Source organism: Phoca vitulina, unplaced genomic scaffold, assembly GCF_004348235.1.
Source record: "Phoca vitulina isolate PV1807 unplaced genomic scaffold, GSC_HSeal_1.0 scaffold38, whole genome shotgun sequence".
Lineage (NCBI taxonomy): Eukaryota > Metazoa > Chordata > Mammalia > Carnivora > Phocidae > Phoca > Phoca vitulina.
Window position 1 is genome coordinate 4,355,774 of NW_022589741.1, and position 23,275 is coordinate 4,379,048.

General features: G+C 37.8%; 1 protein-coding gene across 1 annotated transcript in view; it reads right to left on the bottom strand.

Moving 5' to 3' along the window:
- The window catches only part of GUCY1A2 (guanylate cyclase 1 soluble subunit alpha 2), a gene marked incomplete at its 5' end in the record, with an annotated part of 323,383 nt that overhangs the window by 108,209 nt on the left and 191,899 nt on the right, over positions 1-23,275 (bottom strand). The window contains one exon of the mRNA XM_032427729.1: positions 10,313-10,456. Coding sequence (XP_032283620.1) covers positions 10,313-10,456 — 144 coding nt within the window. The remainder of the gene's footprint in view (positions 1-10,312; positions 10,457-23,275) is intronic.

Sequence of the window (23,275 nt, forward strand, 5' to 3'; positions counted from 1 at the left end):
ACATAAAGCACCTGGCACAAAGTCTGACATAGAGAAGAGGCACAATATATATATATTATTTTTCCATGATCTTACACAGATTCTTTAACCCCTGACATTTCACTTCATCTTTAAAATGTATAAAAACTGTACCTGTAAGCTTCATAGGATTGTTGCAGAGACTGAATGGGACGATACATAAACTATCAACCCAGCTACCGGCACACACTTTGTTTTCATTGTCTTTCCACTCCAGTTCCCTAGATACATACAAAATCTACAGACACCAAAATAATGTAGATCTGAATGCACAGCAACAGTATCTTGAATCTCCTAAGAAGAATTTAAGGTCTTTGCTACATATTTTCAAGAACCTAACAAAAATTTCTCACTCAAGATGGAAACAGTACTGAGAAAAATCCACGTGTCTATTTCCACTCGATAACTGAGTCCTTCATTTATAGGTGTTGGTTCCATAGACTGTAATTTCTGGGAGGGTCAGGGCCATATCCGGTTTAATTGCCCTTACATCCTCAGTGCCTAACCAGTGGTCTAGAAAATAATCAGTACTCAAAAAACATTTGTTGAACAGGAGTAAAAGTCACTCCTGGCAATGCTCCAGCCAGGATCACACAGAATCAGCAAACTGCAAACGGCCTCCAAAGAAAAAGCCCTTTTGGCCCCTGAGACATTCAGAGCAGAGTCCAGGCCTATGTTCCTACCAACCTGCTGATTACCTGGTCATCTGACCATTAAAATTAGTCTGTTTCTTCAACTTCGCCAGGCCTCGGGCTAGGAACTATTTGCAAGTATTTCGGACATTGTCATCAAATTCACCATATTTCCCCGAAGAGTACAATCTGAATTAATCAGGTTTTACTAAATCTATTTTTTATGGTTGGATTAACCTTTGAATGAGCACATTAAAGGCAAGTGATAAAGCAGAATAATTTCTTAGAATTGAATCTACATGTAAATTTGATGTTGTAACATTTACACACAAGGTGACAATTTCTGATGCAGTAGAAAGCATTACAAATGTGCTGAAATCAATTCAGCCATTAGGAAAAAGCGAGAGTTGCTAGGAAACCACATCCCAAATGAGGAATATTATAGTGGTGACCCAAACAATCACCATATGCTTGACATGACATCAACACAAAGTGTAACAGATTTTTAAAAGCACTCGTGACACTGAATTGTTCCTACCACATTTGAAACTCAGGTGATTAAAGAGTTGCCTTGCCGTGACTTGAAAATTCAACTGTCAGAACAGGAAAATGCAAAATCAAAGTGAGTTAAGAACAACGAGAGATGTTTCCTAGGACTTCCCAAGTCTCCGCTGTGTATTTAGGATGCAGGTGTATCCATGGTATACGGCCACCTAACTTTACTTCATTGAAAGAAGTCCATTCAATTTTTAAAAGAATCTACTTTTCAAGTCTGTAAACTCTATTTCTATGTGTTTGTGTATTCACGGGAAAAAAAGCCTTTTAGAATATGCAACAAAATTTAATATGTGGTTATGGTGTGTTGGTAAATTATAGGTGATCTTGACTCTCTTCTGTGTGTCAGTTTTCGGAGGTCATTTTACCTTTTGTAGTTTTGGAACACGAAAAAAATTACTTTGAAGTAATTTTTAAATTTTTATTTGGAGCTAAATATTAGATTTCAAGGCAGCATAACAAACCCAAAATATAAATCCTAACAGTATGGTTAGCATGCAGAGAGCACATTACTCTCTTACATATTATTCCATCTTGCTATTTTCACATCACTTTTGGTATTATAAGATCCGAGCTACTGGTGTTGGCATACATATATGTCCCAATTAACTCTAAAAGAGATTAAGTTAAACTGGCAGTAAAAGATAAAAGCTCTCTTGTTCAATAATGCCAGAGAAAGAGACCATATTCTAAAATACAATGGGCTAACCTACCCCCCAAAATGGGTTGGTAAAATCACAAATTAATGTCTTTTTAGGGGCAAGACTTGGCAGACAAAGATTATTATTCTTTACATAAAACTCAGATAAATAAAAACATGAGCTACCTAACTACTCAGTGGCTTCATACTTCTGAAACATACCACACAAGAATCAAATAAAAATGAACCCCTTTACAAATATAATTTTTAGCCTCTTCTTAGGACATTGTACAAATATTCCTGGGAGGGACCCTCTCTGCAGACAGGCTAAAGCAAATGAAACAGATTGAAACTTCTTGAGGCTTGTTTACCCCATAGTCATATTATCTAACAGAGTAACTTTATAAAACATTTAAACTGTGCCTCCGCTAAAGAATGCATTTCTCTTCTGAAAATGTGCAGCTGTGAAGACTGGTACACAAAACCAAGCTAGCAATTTTGTATTTTTCATGCACAATTTCATGCAAATCAATTTAGCTCTCCCTTCCTTGCTTGGTTTTGTTTTCCCTTTCATAAACTTATTATTGCTATTTTTCTTTCATGTAGCAAAAACAGGCAAATACTTTCACAAAAGGACTGCTTGGAAAATCTGTTGGACAAAAATCATAACAAAACTTTTCAGCAAGCCCAGCACTTTCAAAAGTGTGTGCCTGATAAACTATTTTTTTCCACAGATTGAAAAGGTGATCAACAGTCTAATTAAATTATTATTAGAATCGATCACGATTAAAGATAAAAGCTAAAATCAACTAGCAAGGGAATTCTATCTCACTGACATACACATCGCATAAATAATAATGTCTATTAAATCATTAGGCCAACATTTTATAGAAGGATTGTTAAGGCAATAAGTATGCCCTATTACAGCACAATACTTCAGCATCACACCAGAAGACCAATTCTGTGATAAAAACAAATTTCTGGTGCAACATATAAAAATAACTAATTTGAGTATAAAACACCACCTTAAAATTCAAAGACTATCCTATGAAAAAAATGTAAATATAACATTTTGAAATATGGACCTTCTGTATTAAAATCCACAATAAACAAAGGGAAAGTAAACAGAAAAAAAGAATGCAGTAAATTGGCTGATGGGTGCGTCCAATCAATCTGGCTGGTGATTCTAATTTTTGAAAGAATGATGGGAACACAGCCATTCCCTGCCCATGCACACATCACTGAACTTACCTCTCTCACTTTATGATTTTAAAAATTAATCATTTTGGATGGAATATCTCTAAAACACATTACTCATTTCCATTCTCTTGAAGAGGACATCTAATGTAAGTTTACATTTTCTTGACTGGAGCCATGAAAAGTCTAATTTGTTAGTAATGGAATATGCAAGCAGTAAGAAAAATTTGACAATATGAAATTTATTTACACTTCCATTTAATAAGTCTATAGAGTGCAGTAATTAGGAGTGCTGGTTAGCTAAATTTTTTTTATTCTTTTCTTCAACTGTCAAATGGAAATAATAGCAATACAGTCCTCCTAGATTTGTGAGACTCAGAAGAGCTACAATGAATCGTGGATCACTACATCAAAAACTAATGATGTATTGTATGGTGACTAACATAATAAAATTAAATTAAATTTAAAAAAAAAAAAGAAGAGCTATTACATGGCAAGGACTTGGATCAGTGCCGCCTGGCACACAGTTAAGTGTTTCAATAGATGTTTATTTATTGTTACTCTACAGTAGCTAGTTTAAATACAGTTAGATGTTTTTGTCTTTTCTATTTAAAGATAATGTCATCTGTGACTTGGGTCAAAAATAGGCACAAATGTAGATTAGTGAGGATGAATCATTATTAGTAAAATAAAACTCTTATAAAAATGTACATGACTTTGAACTTCTATTTCTAGTAAGAGCAGATTATATAATTTGAACACCCTCCGGCAGGTCAGCTCACAAGGCAATGAAAAATTATTACACCAAGATAAGGAGGGAAATGAACGTCAAGGAGAAGTGAGTGCTAAATCTGAGGGTGCTTGTCCACTCCAGGTATCTTCTGACTTCAGAAAGGTTAAGGAACTGAGCAGGACCTTTGGTACCATAACAGTCTTACAGAACCATGGACACAAAATCCAGAGTCTGAGGGTTGCCAAAGGGGGAAGCCTCAGTAAACCCTCCAGACTTTGAGATGAGACCTTGACAGCCAACACCAAAGGTATAAGGGTGATACCAGAAACAGAAGGTGACTCTGAACTAAGCTGGTCCCCACAGAGAATAAATCCTAGCATTAAATCTTCTGATCTCTGATTGCTAGAGCTCCTACCATTCTTCCCACCAGAAGAACATGTAAAATTTCCCTACGGGAGGGAAATTATTTCTATAATATTTTTATACACAATCTCTAGCACTCAAACAAAAAATAACAATAATTAGGCACACAAGAGATGTAACATGACCAAAAATGAAGTGAAAGGACAGATAATGTAATAGACCACAAGACTCTAGAGAAGGGATTTATCAAGCAAAGAATTTAAAATTAATTACGGCCGACACAGTCAAGGAAATAAATAAAAACAGTATGAAAATTTTTGTCAGATGAATGGAAACTTAAAAAACTATCAACTGCTACCACATTAAGTATCAAGTGGATGGGTTTAATGGATGAATTTCATAACCATTTGAGGGGAGTATTAATGAGAAGATCTGGACAGAATATACAGACTCAAGCTCTAGTAATTAAACAGAAGCAAAGAGGAGAATCTATTATCATCTCATGTATTGGTAAACTCTCAATGAATACTTTAAACATATTCTTTAAAAAACAGAAACATCTTTCTAGTACCAAATAAATTCACTATACGGAACAGATTAGAAAATATATTTAGCCATAAATTTCACCAATAATATTATAGTAATTTTGTATAGTATTGCTACAACAAAACAGTAATTTACTAAAATTACAACGATTTGCATTACCTAAAAGATTAAAAGCAATTTCAAATGTGTCTACTGGATAAACATGGGAGGTGAGAATAGCTGGGCTCAGTATCTTAACTAACAGTGAGTTCATATAATGCCTAAGTAGTTCTTTCTGAATCCTTAGGTTTAAATTCTAAAGATAGAACATTTTAGGTAAGTATACATACTTCAGGGTAAAAGTACATATTAGAATTTTATCCACAGTTATCAATTAGTTTTTTTTTTCTAAATACAATCTTCGGTTATATTCTCATGGGGTTAATTTAATACCACAATATTTGCAAAGAACAGATCCCTCCAAATATTAAAGTAACAACATCAGATTTCCTCTATAAATAACAAGTATTTAAAAATTAATTGGAGAATAATTATTTCATAATCTCAAAAAATCCTGTAAGCTCACTAGAAGACTAAGTTGAAGCTTAAAGGAGCTACAATTTAATGTATTACATGTAAATTGTAAGTATATGTAAATTGTGTGTTAGTATTCCTGCCTTTCGACTATGCTGTTAGAAAAGATACACAGCGTTTCCCTGATTTGCAATTAAGATTGCTAAGCACATTAGTATTACAACATGATTATACATTGTTTTTTTAACTCTCTCTCACCATCTCTGTATAATTGCCTCATTATATAAAATGTACTGTTCTCTAAACTGATGAAGCAAATTTGAATTATGTGCCTGTGTGATAAAATTCAATGAAAATATTTTTTAAAAACTGAAGTCCCGAAGTAAAACTTAGATATTTGGACACACTACTCAATCTTCTTCAAAAGCCTTAAATCACGAAAATGCTACTTGTCTTTCCAATATATATTTAATCACATTCCCTAGTCAGTTCTCAGTTCAGCTTCTCTTTCCCTATCAACATTTTCATTTTCAAGGAATAAAGCATAGGCAGTAATAAACATTTTGTTATTTTCATTAAAGAGTGGTTAAATTATTAGTAAAAGTTAGCCTTTCAGCATTAAAAACTAGTCAAAATACTTTGGTAAGATTAGGATCACAAGGTTAAAGAATAGCATGAAATCATACAATTTTTTAGTGAAATCACAATATGGCTAGCTCAAAAGAGAAAGAATATAAACTCGATATTATTTTTCTTCAAGTGTCCACTGTTGAAGATGTAAGAAAATCAGATTTCCTCTAGGGAGGGAAAAAATGGAATAAGCATGATGCTGACATTTCTATAAATTCAGCCAGTAGACTCCAACACTGTTTGACAAAGTATTAAAAATTCTAATCATTATTTTTAAAAGCACTCTTAATTAAAGTCCCTTTGGCTGATTTTTCAGATTTGCTCTATAAATAGACCATGTTTGTGTTTGCTTTGTAGACACAGTCTAACTAGCCTCTGAGTTTCATTATTTATAAAAACTGATTTGCTTGAGTATTATAAAGCTAATAAATGAAATTTTCTTTTGTTACTTTTAAAATTGTTTAAATTAACCCAATTTTAGATTTAGTGATTCAAGGACATTACCAATCATTTGCAAGCAATTATAATTGATAATTCGGGTACCTATTTCCTGTCATGAGGGGTGCCTGGAAGGTTTATACAGTCATATAAACATTATCAATTTATTTTTCAAAATGTGAGAGGTTTGAGGGAGTTTTCTTTTGAATAATTATTGCAGCTCAAATAGCTTAAATTTTAAACACTGCCTAAAACTTACACAGTTTGAAGTAAATAGTCAGCTGGTCACATAACAACCCTACTGCACACTCAAGCATTTTTAATAAAAGATTCTTTCAATAAGTCTAGAAATGTTCCAATGGCACCAAGTTGGAAGCCAATTCAAAGTCAAATTAATATGCCAAAAACAATCCCAAACCATGCAAATAATATGAATTAGTAATGAAGCTAAAATTATTAAGGTGAATTCTCTTTCTGCATTCTTATTAAATCTTTATAGACATTTCCTCTTCTGATTTAATAAGACTATCTGACTCATAAGACAGAGTCACGTTATATCCCACAAATGAAAATATGGATGAGCCCACGCAAAAACACAATTCCCTGGTTTTGTTCTATGGTAATCTAAATTTGCTTTGACAGGGCTGAATCAATACAAATCATCTATCTCCTATAAAAGAAAATCCAACATAGAAAAACAATCCCAAATGAGAAGACTGCCCAGCTAGTAGTCTTAAAAATTTAAGAACTGATAGGAATTCGATCTGGACCATGTATATTTGCAGTTTGCAGCAGATCTGAGGTGGCATCCCTCCGGTTTGTTTTTCCTGGCCGTGGGAGAAGTGTCATGCACATACTTGATAACTTGATAATTATGTCCTGAGGGTACTTAAACTATTTTTTTAATGCTCCATGCTTTCCTATTTTCACTACTGATAGGAGTGGTTAGAAAACTCTCTTTCCACATTTTAAAATTGCCAAATGTAAACGTATTGTATACACATAATAGCGATAAAAGGAGTCATTCTGTCCTCTACCCCTGTCTGCACTTTCCCGACTGCATCCTCCCTCTTCCCACCATCTTCTTCCTCTCCCTTGGAGTGAAGCACCACCTTGAATTTGCATTAACCATTCCCTTTTTTCCTTTACACTTTTCCCATCAATGTGGATATTTCTAAATAACATATTGTTTCAATTTTCCCAGTTTTGAAACTTAATTAAATGGAATAATACTATAGCATTCTTTGACAACTTGCTTCTTCTGCTCACTATTAAGGTTTTGACATCCATCCATGCGGATGTCAGTAGCTAAAGCCATTCATTTTCCCAACTGTATGGTATACCATGGTATAAATCTATCACAGTTCATCTATTCTATTAGAGGGTTATTTATTTCCAGTTTGAGGCGCTTATCAAAGTATTGCTGTGAATACTCTTGTGACTTTCGCTACACCTGCACCTACTTCCCTGGGCAAACATCTAGGGAAGGGACTGTTGGGTGGTAGGAAAGGCACAAATTAAACTTTACTGGTGAATGCCAAGGACACAGTACCATTTACACGGCCACCAGCTGTATGTGATTTCCTGCTGCCCCAGAGCCTCACTAACGATGGCATGGTCAGAGTGTCAAAGTCGGACCAAACTAGTAGCTGGGAAACTTGGGGTATGGCACTGTCAGATACTTTTAATGGTTAAATGTGCTGCAAAAAAACTCTCCTAGGGGCGCCTGGGTGGCTCAGTTAAGTGTCTGCCTTCAGCTCAGGTCCTGATCCCAAGGTCCTGGGACCCAGTCCCACGTCGGGCTCCTCGCTCCACGGGGAGCCTGCTTCTCCCTCTCCCTCTGCCCCCCCCCCCACCTGTGGGCTCTCTCTCTCACGCTCTCTCTAACAAATAAATAAAATCTTTTAAAAAAATTCTCCTAGTCTGTGGTTATCTTTTTGTTCTTTTTAGGTGTTATTTGATAAACAGGAAGGTTTTAACTTTAGTGTAGTAAAATTTACACATATTTTCCTTTATGATTTGATAATTTTTGACTAGACTGGTTTACAAAAAAAAAAATTGTTCCTTCCTCTAAGTTAAAAGCTCCAAATTATAGATTTATAGTTTAATAGTATGGCCCCTCACATTTAACCCAGATGGAATTACTTTATGTGCAGACTCATGAAGTAGAGATCCAGTTTTAATACTTTTGTCCATGTGCATAACCAGCTGTCCCCAACCTTTCCTGGAACAGCCCATCCTTTTACCACTTATCAACGTCACCTTTGTCGTTGGGCCACTCCCCCTTTTCTCTAAGGCACTACAGCATTATTAAGACATGTTTAGTTTTGAATTCCTATGATTTACCTTCATAGAATCCCTTAGGATTACTGTGTCTGAGAACTGATTGATGACTTTTAATTGTTCCAGAAAAAAAAAAAATCCTTTTTATGCATTCCTTCTGTACCTACGTTTGGAAGCCCAACTGAACATACATTTTCCCACTCTGTACTCCATACCTCCCACATATTTTATATTTCACATTATCTTATTCATATTTCCACATTTTTAACTCTCTGGACCGAATGATGTGTAATTTCTTCAGTTCTACCTTTCGGTGTACTTATTTTTCCTTCAGCTGTGTCTAATCTGCTTTTAAACTCATCCACTGACCATTTTCTTTCTGAAGTATTATGTTGCTGGATTAGGAGTTCTCTGGTTCTTTTTCAAATCTACTGTTCCTGCCTCACATTATTAAGCTTCTTCTTTTTTTCTTTAATTATATCAAATATTGTCATTTTGATTCCATCTGAAAATTTTGATATCTGACAACACTCCACTGTTTTTCTTATCTATTGTTCCCATTGATTCTCACCCATAATACTTTGAATTCTTGTGTGAATGTGTGGGTTTGGGGTTTCTTGCGGGGGGGAGGAAGGAGTTGTTTTGTTTTCAGTATTAGCCATTCATTCCCCAGACTACTTTACCTGTGGAAATTCTTTGAAGATGGGATTGAAGTTGACCTCCTCCAGAAAGAAGTAGTGTTTCCTAGTTTCCTGTTACCACTGCTCATGACAGAGCAATTAATTTAAATTCACCACTTAGATTTTGTCAGTTTACACATGTAATGCAACTGGAACATTTTTTCCCATTAGTTCGGTGATGTGCTCAATAGGTTTAAAAACGTTAAATAGTGTTAAATATTTTTTAAAAAATTTTGACACAGCATTTTAATAATTTTAGTCAGAAGGGACACTGAGAATATCTAATTTTCCATAACTCCAGAATTAGGAATGTACCACATTTTGAGGCTTTCTTTTCTCTATATTTTTAAGTCAAATTTCATGAGCTGTTATAAAAGGGCTGCCTTACATTCATGGTTACTTCTCCAAATACACGATTTCTGGTTTATAAGAGTTCAGAGTAATAATACTCCTGGGATCCACTGGGTCCTGGCAAGACTATAGGTAGGTGACCTCATCCATTCTTAGAGGTAGATCTTAGATTGCAGAGAGCCATCAGTCCCAAAAAGAGTACAGTGTACCAGGAGCTAATTTTCTACCATTTTTAAATTTCCTCAGTTACTGGGCTCCAACCTTCAAGCTCTGCCACATTAAAAAATAAATAAAATGCAGAAGTAACCCTGAGTGCTGAGGCTTCATAAAGAACATCTGTACATTACCTGAAGGAAGCTGTTCAGATCCACCATTTTCTTGTCTCTTCGTTTCGTGCTTTTTTGGATTATCTCTGCAACTCCGATTCTCACTACCATCCCTGGTTGGTAGTGTTGAGTTGTTCACTGACAAGTTTTTCCTTTGTCTAACACTTTAGCTTTCTTTTCTCCAAGGCGATGAGCCTTTCACATACATTTTCCCATTTTGGACATTATTCCATCTGTTCTTTTCTTGGATCTATGAGTTATCTCTAGTTAACCCTCATCCTTCTTGAGTAACCTACTTGTTTAAATGTGTAAGTTACATAAGTAGAACTCAGAACAGAATTTCTTGCCCCCGCACACCCGCAGTTAAAGGTATGCTACTACTCAAACCAAACTGCAGAGAAGGTTACCTGAATTGGTCTTCCATCAGGTGTCAGCACCTCTTCTGAAAGTCCCATCATCTTGAGCGCCATCAGAGCAATGGGCTTAGCATGGCAGAGGCTTTTCCTATGGAGTCCTGCAGCAACACAGTACGCATCACCTATTGTTTCCACCTGCAGCCATCAGACAAATCAAACGCAAACATATGATAATGAGCCAGAAGAGAAATGATGAGTCATGTGCAATCACAAATGTTGCTGAAAACATGTCAGCAAAACATCAATAAATTAAGCAATTAGACAACTGAGCGTAATCAGAGCAGAGTTTGCAGACAGCTAGTCAAATACTGACATCTCACTCTGGGGCTGTTCATCCACGTTATCACCATAGACGATCACTGAAATTGGGAACAACTGGAATATAGAACAATTATCCTCCACAAAAAAAGAATTGCCAGTATTTTGCCTGAACAATTTCCAAATAATGACCTTTTACAAAGCCACCCTCTTGTTTCCTTCAAACTTCCAATATTGGTAATATTTAAGAGATGAGAAACTGATGTGCAGAAACCCATCCATAATCTTACAATTAGAGAGTGAACAGACACTGTCGGAGTCTTTTCAGACCCTATTCTAATTTTATTGTCAGCATCCATTCCATTCTAAATAGCCACTGCTTTTGTTATAATATTTTAAGTATTTACCCCAGACTAAACTCCTCAAATTTCCAAAGCATATAGCATGGTATAAAAACTGGGCACAACTTATTTTCAGAGGAAAGTTCTCTAATTATCCAAAGTATATGGTGGTATACTTTGGATAATCTGCAAATGATACAACTAATAAGGGGTTAATATCCAAACAATATAAAGAAATCATACAACTGAACACTAAAGAACACAAATAATCCAATTAAAAATGGGCAGAGGACCAGAAAAACCCTTTTCCAAAGAAAACATACAGATGGTCAACAGACCCATGAAAAGATGCTCAGCATCACAAATATTCAGGGAAATCCAAATCAAAACCACAATGAGATATCACCTTACACTTGTCAGAATGGCCAAAATCAAAAAGACAAGAAGTAACAAGTGTGGGTGGGGATGTGGAGAAAGAGAAACCCTCATACACGGTTGGTGGAAATGTAAATTGGTACAGCCACTGTGGAAAACAGTATGGAGGTTCCTCAAAAAAATTAAAAATAGAACTACCATATGATCCAATAATTCCACTTTTGGGTATTTACTGAAGGAAAAGGAAAACACTAACTCGAGAAGACATATGCACCTGAAGGTTTATTGCAGCATTATTTATAGTTAGTCGAGACAGAGAAGCAACCTGTCCATCAATAGATGAACAGATAAGGAAAACATGGGATATATACACCCCAGAATATTACACAGCCATAAAAAAGATGAGATTGTGCCATTTGAGACAACATGGATGGACCTAGAGGGTATTTATGCTAAGTGAAATAAGTCAGAGAAAGAAATACCTTATGATTCCAGTCATAAGTGAAATCTTTAAAAAAATGAATAAACAAACAAAAAGCAGCAGAACTATAAATACAGAGGACTGTTGGTTGCCAGAGGGGAGGAGGGGGGGAGGTGGGTAAAATGGGTGGAGGGGAGTGGGAGATACAAGCCTCCAGTCATGGAATGAGTAAGTCAAGGGAATTAAAACAGCATAAGGAATACAGTCAATGTTACTGTAATAGCAATGTAATGGGACAGATGGTAGCTGCATTGTGGTGAGCACAACATAATGTATAAACTTGTCAAATCACTAAGTTGAACACCTGAAACTAATGTAACATTGTGTGTCAACTATACTGAAATTAAAAAGTATATGGTGATAAAATCCTCGATGATTCTAATATTTTAATTAGAGCAAAGTGATGAAACATTTTATTAAATGTCCAAATCCAATATCACCTTTTCTATGAAACCCTCCATGGTCCTTCCATTGGTTTTTAGCAGAAGTAACCATTTCTGCTGTTCTGTTTCAACAGCACTTTTCATACCTCTCTGCTACAGGCTTTCATCATAGGTTATAATCAAGATGTATCCCCAACTGTGATGTCAGCTCTTTAAGAATGGGACTATTTTTTTCATCTCTATATTCATAATGCTTATCATGGTTATAGCTATTTAATAAACACCTACCAAATAAATAAATCAACCATGTTTATCACGATTTTAATAAGTCATTCTAATTGTGTGTTCATTTTCACCATTCATTTCATGAGCACCATGTACATGGGTGCAGAAAAAAATTGTCTCTGAATGACTAGAGATGCTTCTATCATAAATATACCAAAACTTACAAAATATGCTATTAAAGATTTAATAACCATAATTAGATTTCATGCTGAATGCATTCTAACAATATAGTATTAAAAAGATGTACTGAATTAAATTCTGTGGGTGCTAATTTAGGGGATAAGGTGAGAACAGTTAAGCTAGGAATGCCAAAAGACCATTTGGTCACCAAAATCTTATAAGGAAATATGCATCGAAAATTGTTCCGATAGCCTCAGACCTATCATTAATTTCAACATTTTCACTTCAAGATCTGTTTTCTTGTGCCAGAAAAATGGAAATAAAATCATAGGGTAAGAAAAGAAAAACAGTGCAATGTGAGTCAGCAAAGTTTTTACTCCAAAGGCTGAAATATACTTCCCCCAAGGAATTCCCACTGAGGAAGATATCCAGTAAATAATAAATGTCTAAAATGTGTCAATTTGGGGCACCTGGGTGGCTCAGTCGTTAAGCGTCTGCCTTCGGCTCAGGTCATGATCCCAGGATCCTGGGATCGAGCCCCGCGTTGGGCTCCCTGCTCAGCGGGAAGCCTGCTTCTCCCTCTGCCTCTGCCGCTAGCCCTGCTTGTGCTCTCTCTGTGTCAAATAAATAAATAAAATCTTTAAAAAAAGTGTCAATTTACTGTTTTCCCCCTAGAAACACAGTGATTTCTTCTAATCCTATTTATCTCATCCTTTTGTATTTCTATACACTTTGATTTTTTATGTTTTTATATAAATGCCAGGTAACACACAGTGTAATATTGTTTCAGGTGCACAATACAGTGATTCAACACTTCCATACGTCACCCGGTGCTCATCACGTAGGTGCACTCCTTCATCCCCATCACCTACTTCACCCATGTCCCCATCCACCTCCCCTCTGGTGACCATCAACGTGTTCTCTGTAGCTAAGAGTCTGTTTCTTGGTTTTTCTCTTTTTCCCCTTAGCTCACTTGTTTTGTTTCTTAAACTCCACATATGAGTGAAATCATATGGTACTTGTCTTTGACTGACTTCTTTTGTGAAGCATTATATTCTTTAGCTCCATCCATGCCATTGCAAATGGCAAGATTTCATCCTTTTCCATAGCTGAGTAATATTCCATTGTGTACATATACCACATGCTGTGAGCTATGTGCTTCGAAACTAACTTCTGATCTTCAGATATCAGAACACATAGGCAATTATTTGTATAAACAAACTGCTTTACAGCCCCTGTGAACATGCATGCTCCTGGAACATGACCACTTCTTGAAATCCCTATCCTCTTCTCCCTCAGCAAATATCATCCTCATTATCATTTTAGCAAAAGTTTATTGAGTTCCATGAAATGTGTATTTCTAGAATTTGTACCATAAGAATACAGGTGAGTTATATGTTGCACTTTCTCTTTTAGCAGTATATAATGTAGGAGTATGGAGAAGATGGATCAATAGGTTACCAATGGATATGACACATAAATCTAATAAAGTGCAAGATAAATGTGTACACAAAAGAATAAATTCACATTAAAATCTATATGTGATCATGCAAGCTTTTACACTACTTAGTTCTCAAATATTTGAAGTCAGTTTAACTCTCAGAAACAACAGGATCAAGAACTAGGCAAGAAAACAGACATCAAAAAATAATTGCCCCTATCAAGATGTACAATTCTCATAATAAATGCCCAACATATAGAAAAAATCTAAAAGATGGTTCCATCATGCTAGGCTAGATTATGTTGCAATCCCAACCTAACTTCCAAATCTGCATGCATAACAAAGGCTTATTTTTGATTCATGCTATGAATTCATGTGGATTAAGGGATTGGAGGACAGGGGAGAAATATGGTGCCATGTCTCTTCACTCCAGGAACAAGGCGAAGAGAAGGTCCCCAACTGGGGCTGGTTGCCATGGCAGGGAAAGACGGGTTCTGACAAACGGTGCACCAGTTCGTGCAGCTTTCTCCCAGGAGTGACATATAGAGCTTCTCAGGATTCATTCACCAAAGCAAGTCACATGGCCATGCTTAATGTAAAGGAGATGGAAAAATTCAACCACCCTTGTGCCCAGACACGAGCCAGAAATATTTGATGAGTAGCACTAGTAAGCACATGAACGAATAGGTAATAGCTTAAAATTTTTCAAACATCCAGATGTCGGTAAAGTGCAGGTAATGTATCTCTATGATATTTTCTCTTTCCTTACAGATATATTCAGCATCTTAACCTGAAAATCTTGACAAAAAAGCTACCACATTAGTAATACATCCTTCCACAAAAGTTCTATTTTTCTCTCCTCTCCCTTCATTTAATTCAGATCTGTGCAAGTTTAGCAGAATTAAGTATATGTGCAAATTTTAGTGGATTCCCCTCAAAAACATTAGCTGATTTTGCTTCACAGGGAGCAGAAAAAGTGAAAACATTAGATACCCATTACATTTGCTCCTGAGGTGGTTTCCTTGAGTTAAACCAGTTAAACAGGTGGACATTGTAAACATACTAAAAAGACAAAAACAAAAACCTGTCTGGAAAGTTGACTATGTTCTGAATTCCTTTACAATTGACTCAGTGTTTTTAAATAAGATCTTAAATACAACAGACACCATCTAAAATAATGCATCTCAGTTATTTTTGATGTCTCCAACCTGTTCTTGAACGACATTAGAGAAGAATAAAGATTGGCTAACCTAGTCATGGAGATGGAAAAGATAGTCCTTGCATCCTTTTCTGAACACAGAAGAGGAGGTTTATGCACTAAAAATATTATGTACAACTGTTGCCCCATATATTATTATAGATGCTTTTATCATACTAAAAAATGTACCCATCTTGGACTATCATCTTTTCAACCCTTTATAGTAAAAGTCTGCACATTATTCCAGAAATAAAGGTGATGCAGATAAACTTCTTAGAGCTGTGCACTTATCCTTTTTATTTATTTTATTTTGATTTTAAAGTAATCATTTAAAAGAATTCCTGTAACATTCTTTACCCTCCCCTCCAGGCTACTGCTCATGAAATATCTACAAGGTTTCTTGGAAATTTGGGCACAGTGAGGAGGTAGCAGTGTCTGTGTGTGTTGTGGTATTGGGCTAGGATGAGCCTAAAAGAACACTGCATATAATGGGGCAATGAATAATCCCAGTCCCACAAGACTCACACTCACCTCAGTCCTTCAATCCCACAGTCCTGGGTCTGTCTTCTTTTGAACTTTCTAAGACACGTAAAAGAAAGCTTGGGGAGAGGGTAGAGACATCTGGCAGCCTATGTTACTGACAACCTCCCTCTCTCCCTCTAGATAGCATCAAGAAGAGAAGCAAACGAGCAAGTCTGCCATCTAGTTGTTTGCTTTCTGTTTTTGGTCCCTCAAGTCATTAAAAACAGAAAGAGAAGGAGAGAAAGGGTGAGATAGAGACAGAGAAGAGTAGAGAGGTATTGGAGAGAGGTGTAGGCAGACAGATGAAGTCTACAAATGAAACACGTCTTTTCTCTCCAGGTCTCTCCACGACTTGGTCACCCAGTTATGATCACATGGGTGAAAGGGGGCTAAGAAACATGCCACATTCTTCATGGGCTCATTGGCTGTGGCTAAGAACATGGGATTCCTAGAAAGGATACCATATTCACCCTTGCTGAGAGCATGGATGTACGTCCAGCCCAATCACCTGTCTGTCATCAGGTGTGGTTCCTGAATGACAGTGAAAGGGGGCTAGACAGAAGAGTTTTCCAGTGGTTGGTAGGGAGCCTGAGTCCACAGGAGGTTCTGAAGGTCCCCATCACATAGAAACCAGACAATGGGGTTGCTGGTGGTCTGGACACAGATTATCCAAAAGGCTGGAGAGAAAAGGGAGAGCATGGAACAGGCCTCTATGAAGACTTACCAGTACCAAAAACTCAGGAAAAACTTGGGACTTGGGTAGATTGAGGTCCCTTACATACTGCCCTTTACCTCACACAGGCTCAGCAGCTTTCCATTATTTATGTCCCTGTTTTCTCAGATACTCAGCAGGGTGGGTGAAATGAGCGCCTGTCCAAAGATGAAAATTCAGGTGGTGGTCACCAACCAGAGGATTTAGGGCCATGGAATGATCCCCTGGAATCTGAGCAACTTGCCACAGACATTAAACATGAACCCAGCTTTTCACTGTTCTGGAGGTTGGGGTTCTTGAAGATACAATGATCCTCTTTAAATATGATTCTTAAGAACCTAAGTTAGAAGCAGGTGGGTGGCTCAGTCATTAAGCGTCTGCCTTCGGCTCAGGTCATGATCTCAGGGTTCTGGGATCGAGCCCCACATTGGGCTCCCTGCTCAGGGAGGGAGTCTGCTTCTCCCTCTCCCTCCCCCCACCAGCTCCAGCACATGCTCTGTCTCTCTCAAAAATAAATCAAGAAGGAGAAGGAGAGGAAGGGAGGAGGAAGGGAGGAGGAAGAGGAGGAGGGAGGGAGGAGGGAGGGAGGAGAAAGGGGAGGAGGGAGGGAGGAGGAGGAAGAGGAGGAGGAGGAGAAGGAAGAAGAGGGAGAAGGAGAAGAAGGTGGGAGGGCCCTGACTCAGACAAGGCTTCAAGCAAGTAGATGAAGGTGCTGTTGTCTTCAGCGTCATTTCCTTGGCTTAGACACAACGATGGCCATGTCATAAGAGCTACATTCCTGTGGACGAGAGCGCTGAAGGGGGGGTGGGGGGGTAACAGAGAAGCCAGCACATGCACACCACTCCTGCCCACACAGAGGTCCGACTACTCATGGCAGGTCATCTGGAGCAAGGACAATCTCCAAAGGTAGAAGTGACTCACACTAGCACCCAAATAACTTGAGTACCTCCGTGGGCCGCCCTGCCGAAAGTAGTCCGATTTTCCTTCACACAGTAGGTGGCTTTGTAGGAATTGGGCCACAGCTCCCCTTTAGCAATAACAGCCACTCGTCAGAGTCAAGGAGGCTGTAGTCTGAGGTGAAGAAGGTGACAGAGAAACAGGGGCTGTCCTGCTCCTGCAAACGAAAGACTGGAGCGTGGGGTCCTGATCCTAGGTTTAGAATGGAAAGGAAGGACACTTGTCCAGAAGATCTGACCTCATCGTGTTCTGTAATGATCGCCTTGTTTCTGCAGTGAGTTTGTGCCGAAGACCTTGAACTTGTAGCCTGTCCTGAGATGTCTGAACTCATTCATCAGTTACTGGTATAAAACCTTAGCAAATCTGCTCTGTGGCCCTTGAGCATGGCTGTTAGGTGGGGGCTGGTTCAAAAGGTGGGGTCTCACAACATGGGTATATTTTGGTTGACGAATCTCATGGCCTCACCCAAGTGCCACTGCGTTTACCCCAACCTGGGCTCCAGCTGGAGGAAGGCCCTGTCAGCCTGGGCACCCACTGTCCCTACTCCACACTCAACAAAGTTCTTGAAGAGACCACATTCAGGGGCCGGACCTTGCTGCTCCCTTCACTTCTTATTACTTCATTTTCCTTCACCATCTCTCTTCCCTTCACAGGAACATCCCTCCCTTGTCTTCTGCTCTACATCCTCCTTCAATTTTTCCTTCTCCAGCATTCCTGTCTCTCCTCCAGCTTTTCATCCACTCCTTGCTTCTGCTGCCATGGAGAAGGTGGCACACCTCAGCTGTCACCTGAGTCCTCAGTCGTCACCTGAGACCTCTAGGACACCATGAACCAGATCTCTGCAGGCACTCCACCTGACATTAACAGGGTGTGGTGGGGGGACACCCTCCTGAAGGTAGGTCACTCACCAGGACCAGAGGTGCGGGACAAAACTGAGGTTTCACAGGCGATGGCTGGCAGGATGGGGTAGCCTGGATATTGCTACACCCCGGCCACCCCAGCTCTAAAGGAGGGGGCACCACTGGTCCCAGTTCCTGGGATTAGACAGAACAGGAACTTCAACTCAGCAAAAAGAGGTTCTATCTCCCACAGAGGGGGTCAAGAAGCAGCCTACACCTCCTTAACATATTCATTTAATTAGACATTATATTGGGAATCCACCTGCACATATTAATACCCTTCCTATACAATATGGTTATCAGAAAGCAAAATTATTAAGTTGTCCTTTTTAGTTTTTGTAAATAATCTTGTAGTCATCCAATATGAGCACCTTCATTATAGGGTCTTATTTCATGGTGATAAAGGTTGATATTCTGGAAATTATTTTGATGTATTAATGAGTTAATGTTGCAAAGGCTAGCACTCTGTACTGGTCCTTATGCCGTCTTTGTGATGAGTCATTAAAGTGACCTCATAATACTTCTAACTTTCTATCTCTATCGATGTTACCCCTTGTCACACGGGAACTGAAAGTCTTCATTTGGCATAGTCACTAACCAGACTGGCACTTCAGAGTGAGGAGTCTCCGTACACCGACACTGATTCTTTGCACACTCTCAGGAAAATAAAAGGTCATCCGCTCCTAAAGTCCACTGTCATTGCTACCAGTGGATGGCTGCTTTCCCCAGGATAGCTTTTAAGTCACAGCCTGATTATCCTCAGAGATCCTGACTCAGAGGATGGGTTGAAACCAGGTTTATTTACTCTTTTGAAACCTTGAAAACCTCGTGGATATGCTCATTATTTTGAAAGATGTCTCACAAAGAGAAGACGAAAAACTATTTCTACCTCACTGGGTACACAGCTTTTAGGGCACGTTCCAGCACAGCAAACTAGACAAACAAAGTCTATCTCAAGAAGGAGCCCTTACTTTCAAGTTTTTTTTCCCTCCTTCTGGGTCTGTAACTGGAATACACATATCCAATGGATAAATTTCTCTTTCTGGCACGATATCATGTTGGTGTATGTGGGTGTGTTGGTGTGTTTATATTCTACCCCTACTAGATACTTATTTAACTTTTTCTATGTCTGAACCCTAGCACAGTAGCAAGATGGTCTTTAAGAGTTTTATTGAGTGCTTTACACTGTATCTAATTTCTACATTTATAGGTTGGAATTGTCAAGTTTTCAAATACAAAACTCAGGACCACCTATATAAAAATCACCCAGAGGGTAACTTGCTCAAAATGAGATCCCCAAGGCCTCACACCCAGATCTACTAAATCAAAATATAGGTATAAGGCCCAGCTATCTGTACTTTCACATGTTCTCAGGTATATTTTATGATTTCTAAGGTTTGAAGACTTCTGGTATATTATGTGAGCTAAAAACACTACAATTTTCACCCAGATATTCACCTTTTTTTTTTCAAGACCCAAAGAGCTCTTGAAAGGAAGAAAGAAAAGAAAAGCACTGCTACTCTTGAACCCGAGCCATCCTATATACTCCTGCTCTGTCTGCTACCCTATCCGCAGGGCAGTAAACTTCTCTAGACATTTCCTTATCTGCCAGAACTTTAAACTACAACTCCCAGCCCAGACATAACCTCCATCCCGCCAACACACCCAAAATGCTGAGCCATTTGGCATAGTAGGCATTCAATGACCCAAAGAAAGTTTGTTGAGTTCAATTAAATACATCCACGTCAATTGTGTATAATGGTTTAGCAGTTCGAATGGAAACAACTTTAAGGAATTACTAATAAAAGCCATTTCAAAAAATCCCTCATTCTTTACAAAAAAAATCTGTCTAATTATATTCATTTTGGTTGATTTTCTGACCCAAATACTACTTCTTTTAAGGATGTCTCTACAGTGCTCAGCCGATACAGCATTGGAAAGGAGGTCATGGATATAAATAGAACAGTGATTTGGCCTGTGAACTACTCCCAAATGAGGGAAAATAGATTCCAAATGACTGCCTATCAAAGAAAGCTTTTTTCCTGATAAAACACTCAGTAGATCCGTCAGTGCAAACTCCACTTTCTTCCCAGGGATCTCAACCATGTGGAATATGCTGTTGTCAAGCCCCAGGTTATTTACAATAAAAGTTATCGAATACTGGGTCATGTGAACAAAGAAAAATACATTGAAACACCCAGTCAAAATTTCTTTCTAATTTCTTGTAGGATCATCAATGACAGGGCTCCAACTTTCCACTTTCATCCCGCACCACCACTTTAATTTACTCTATGCTCCAATCAAAATGAATAACTCAAAGTTCTTGGCAAACTCTCTGTATCTCCCATCACCATGTTTATACTGGGTTACTGTTCTACTTGGAATCATCCATTCACTCTTTAGAAAATAATTACTGAGTCGATTATTTTCAAGAAAAGTTTTCTAGAGATTCCTGATTTGACAGAACTTTAAACATTGTCCCTAGAGAACAGTGAATGTCTGCTATATTTTCATAAACACATAAGAGTTAAATGTTGTTGAATTGATGTCACAAAAATAGTTTCAAGACTTACAATAAAGCTATAGTAACCAAGGCACAATAATACTGAAGGAATAGACAAATACATCAGTGGAACAGAACAGTGAATCCAGATGTAGATTCCCATTAATATAGGCAACTGATCTTTGGCAAAGGAGCAGGGGAAACACAATGGAGCAAAGATAGTCTTTCAACAAATGATGCTGAAACAAACGGACATCCACATGCAAAAAAATGAATCTAGACACAGACCTGACACACTCCACAAAAAAATTAACTCAAAATTAACAGACCTAAATGTAAACTGGAAAACTATAAAACTCCTAGAAGATAAGAGAAAACCTAGATGACCTTGGGGGTGGTGATTGATGCCTTTCTAGATACAATACTAAAGACATGATCTATGAAAGAAATAACTGATAAATTGAAAGTGCACTTAATTAAAATTAAAGCCTTCTGCTCTGTAAAAGATAATATCAAGAGAAATGAGAGGACAAGCCAGAGACTGGGAGAAAATATTTGCAAAAGACATATGTGATAAAGGACTTGTAAAACTCTTAAAACTCAACAACAACAAATGACCCAATTAAAAAATGGGCCAAACACCTTCATAGACACCTCACCAAAGAAGATATATAGATGGCAAATAAGCATATGAAAAGAGACATCACATCATAGGTCACCAAAGAAATGCAAATTAAAACAATAATGTAGTAGTTACTACATGCCTATTAGAATAGCCAAAATCCAGAACACTGACAACACCAAATGCTGACGAGGATGTGAAGCAATAGGAAATCTTTCATTGTTGTTGGGAATGCAAAATGATAAAGCCTCTTTGAAAGACATTTTGATGGCTTCTTACACAACTACATATACTCTATGACTGATAACATATGAATGATCCAGCAGTTGCACTCCTTGGTGTTTACCAAAGGAAATGAAAACTTAAGCCCATACAAAAACCTACCCACAGATGTTTACAGAAGCTTTATTCATAACTGTCAAAACTTGGAAGCAACCAAGATGTCCTTCAGTAGGTAAATAAAAAAATAAAGAGTGGAACATCCAGAAATGGAATATTATTCAGCACTAAAAAGAAATGATCAAACCACAAGACACAGAGACTTAAGCGCATATTACTAAGTAGAAGAAGCCAATCTGGAAAGACTACGTACTGTATGATTCCAACTATATGACCTTCTGGAAAAGGTAACACTATGGACACAGTAAAAAGATCAGTGGTTGACGGTGACTGACAGATAAGGACAGGGATGACTAGGCGGAGCACAGAGGATTTTTAAGGCAGTGAAAATACTGCCTTAAAATAAAGCAGTGAAAATGATGAAGATATGTCATCTTACATTTGCCCAAACCCATAGAATGTGCAATACAAGAGTGAACTGTAAGGCAAACTATGGATTTGTGGTGATTACTATGTGTCAATATATAAGTTCATCATCGGTAAAAATGTACCATTCTGGTGACTGATGTTGATAATGGATAAGGCTACAGGGGCAGGGAGTATATGGGAAATTTCTGTACCTTCCTCTCAATTTTATTGTAAACCTAAAACTGCTCTAGAAAAATTAAGGCTTCTTTTAAAAAGTGAAGAGTGCAGCCCAATGAGCAAATCAAATGGAAATATGTCATTACAAATTTGTTTCTTAAAGGAATATGATCTCCATAAATCCCAATAGCCTCAGGTATCGATGGAATTATTATCTTTTTTCCTCCTAGATTTAGCTTAGAAAACAAGCTTTCCCCAGCCCCTCTTCCATGAGTCAAACGTGTCACATGCTTCCAAGTCCATTTTCATGCTGTATCTTTTCTGATCCTTCAAATCCTTCAGTAGAATGTTATTTTTGCTTTTTGTAGAAACTCAATAAAGCTTGGCTTCAGCATATCATACACTGCAGTCATCTGTGTTTGTACTTTGTTATCACCCTGTCTAGATTACTAGGTCATTTACTCTTTAAGGCGAGGATAAGATCCTGGTTATCTTTGTAAGTCCTGCAGGGGCTGATAGAGTGCTAGCACAGTAGATGCTTCGAGAATTATGACCGCATCAAATTGTATTACAAACATCTCCATCAAGAGCTAGCTAGGTCAATATAGATAATGTCTAAATTACTTTTCAAAATCAAAGTCATTGTTAACAATCAACTCAGGTTAAGCCTACATAATACCAAATCAAGAACATATTCAGGTGATCAGGCGATTTGCATGAATAATGGAGGTATTTCTATTAAGTAGACAAAATTAACCACTTCCTTCAGGTTTCCAACATTGACTCAAGCCTCTCATACACACCTGCCGCCCCAGGGAATGTTACCACCACTTCTCAGTTGAATGATGGTAATAATATCCTTATGTTCTGCTTTTGCTCACTAACTCCCCACCTGAGATCTATACCCCACATAATTTTTAAAGTGATTTTTAT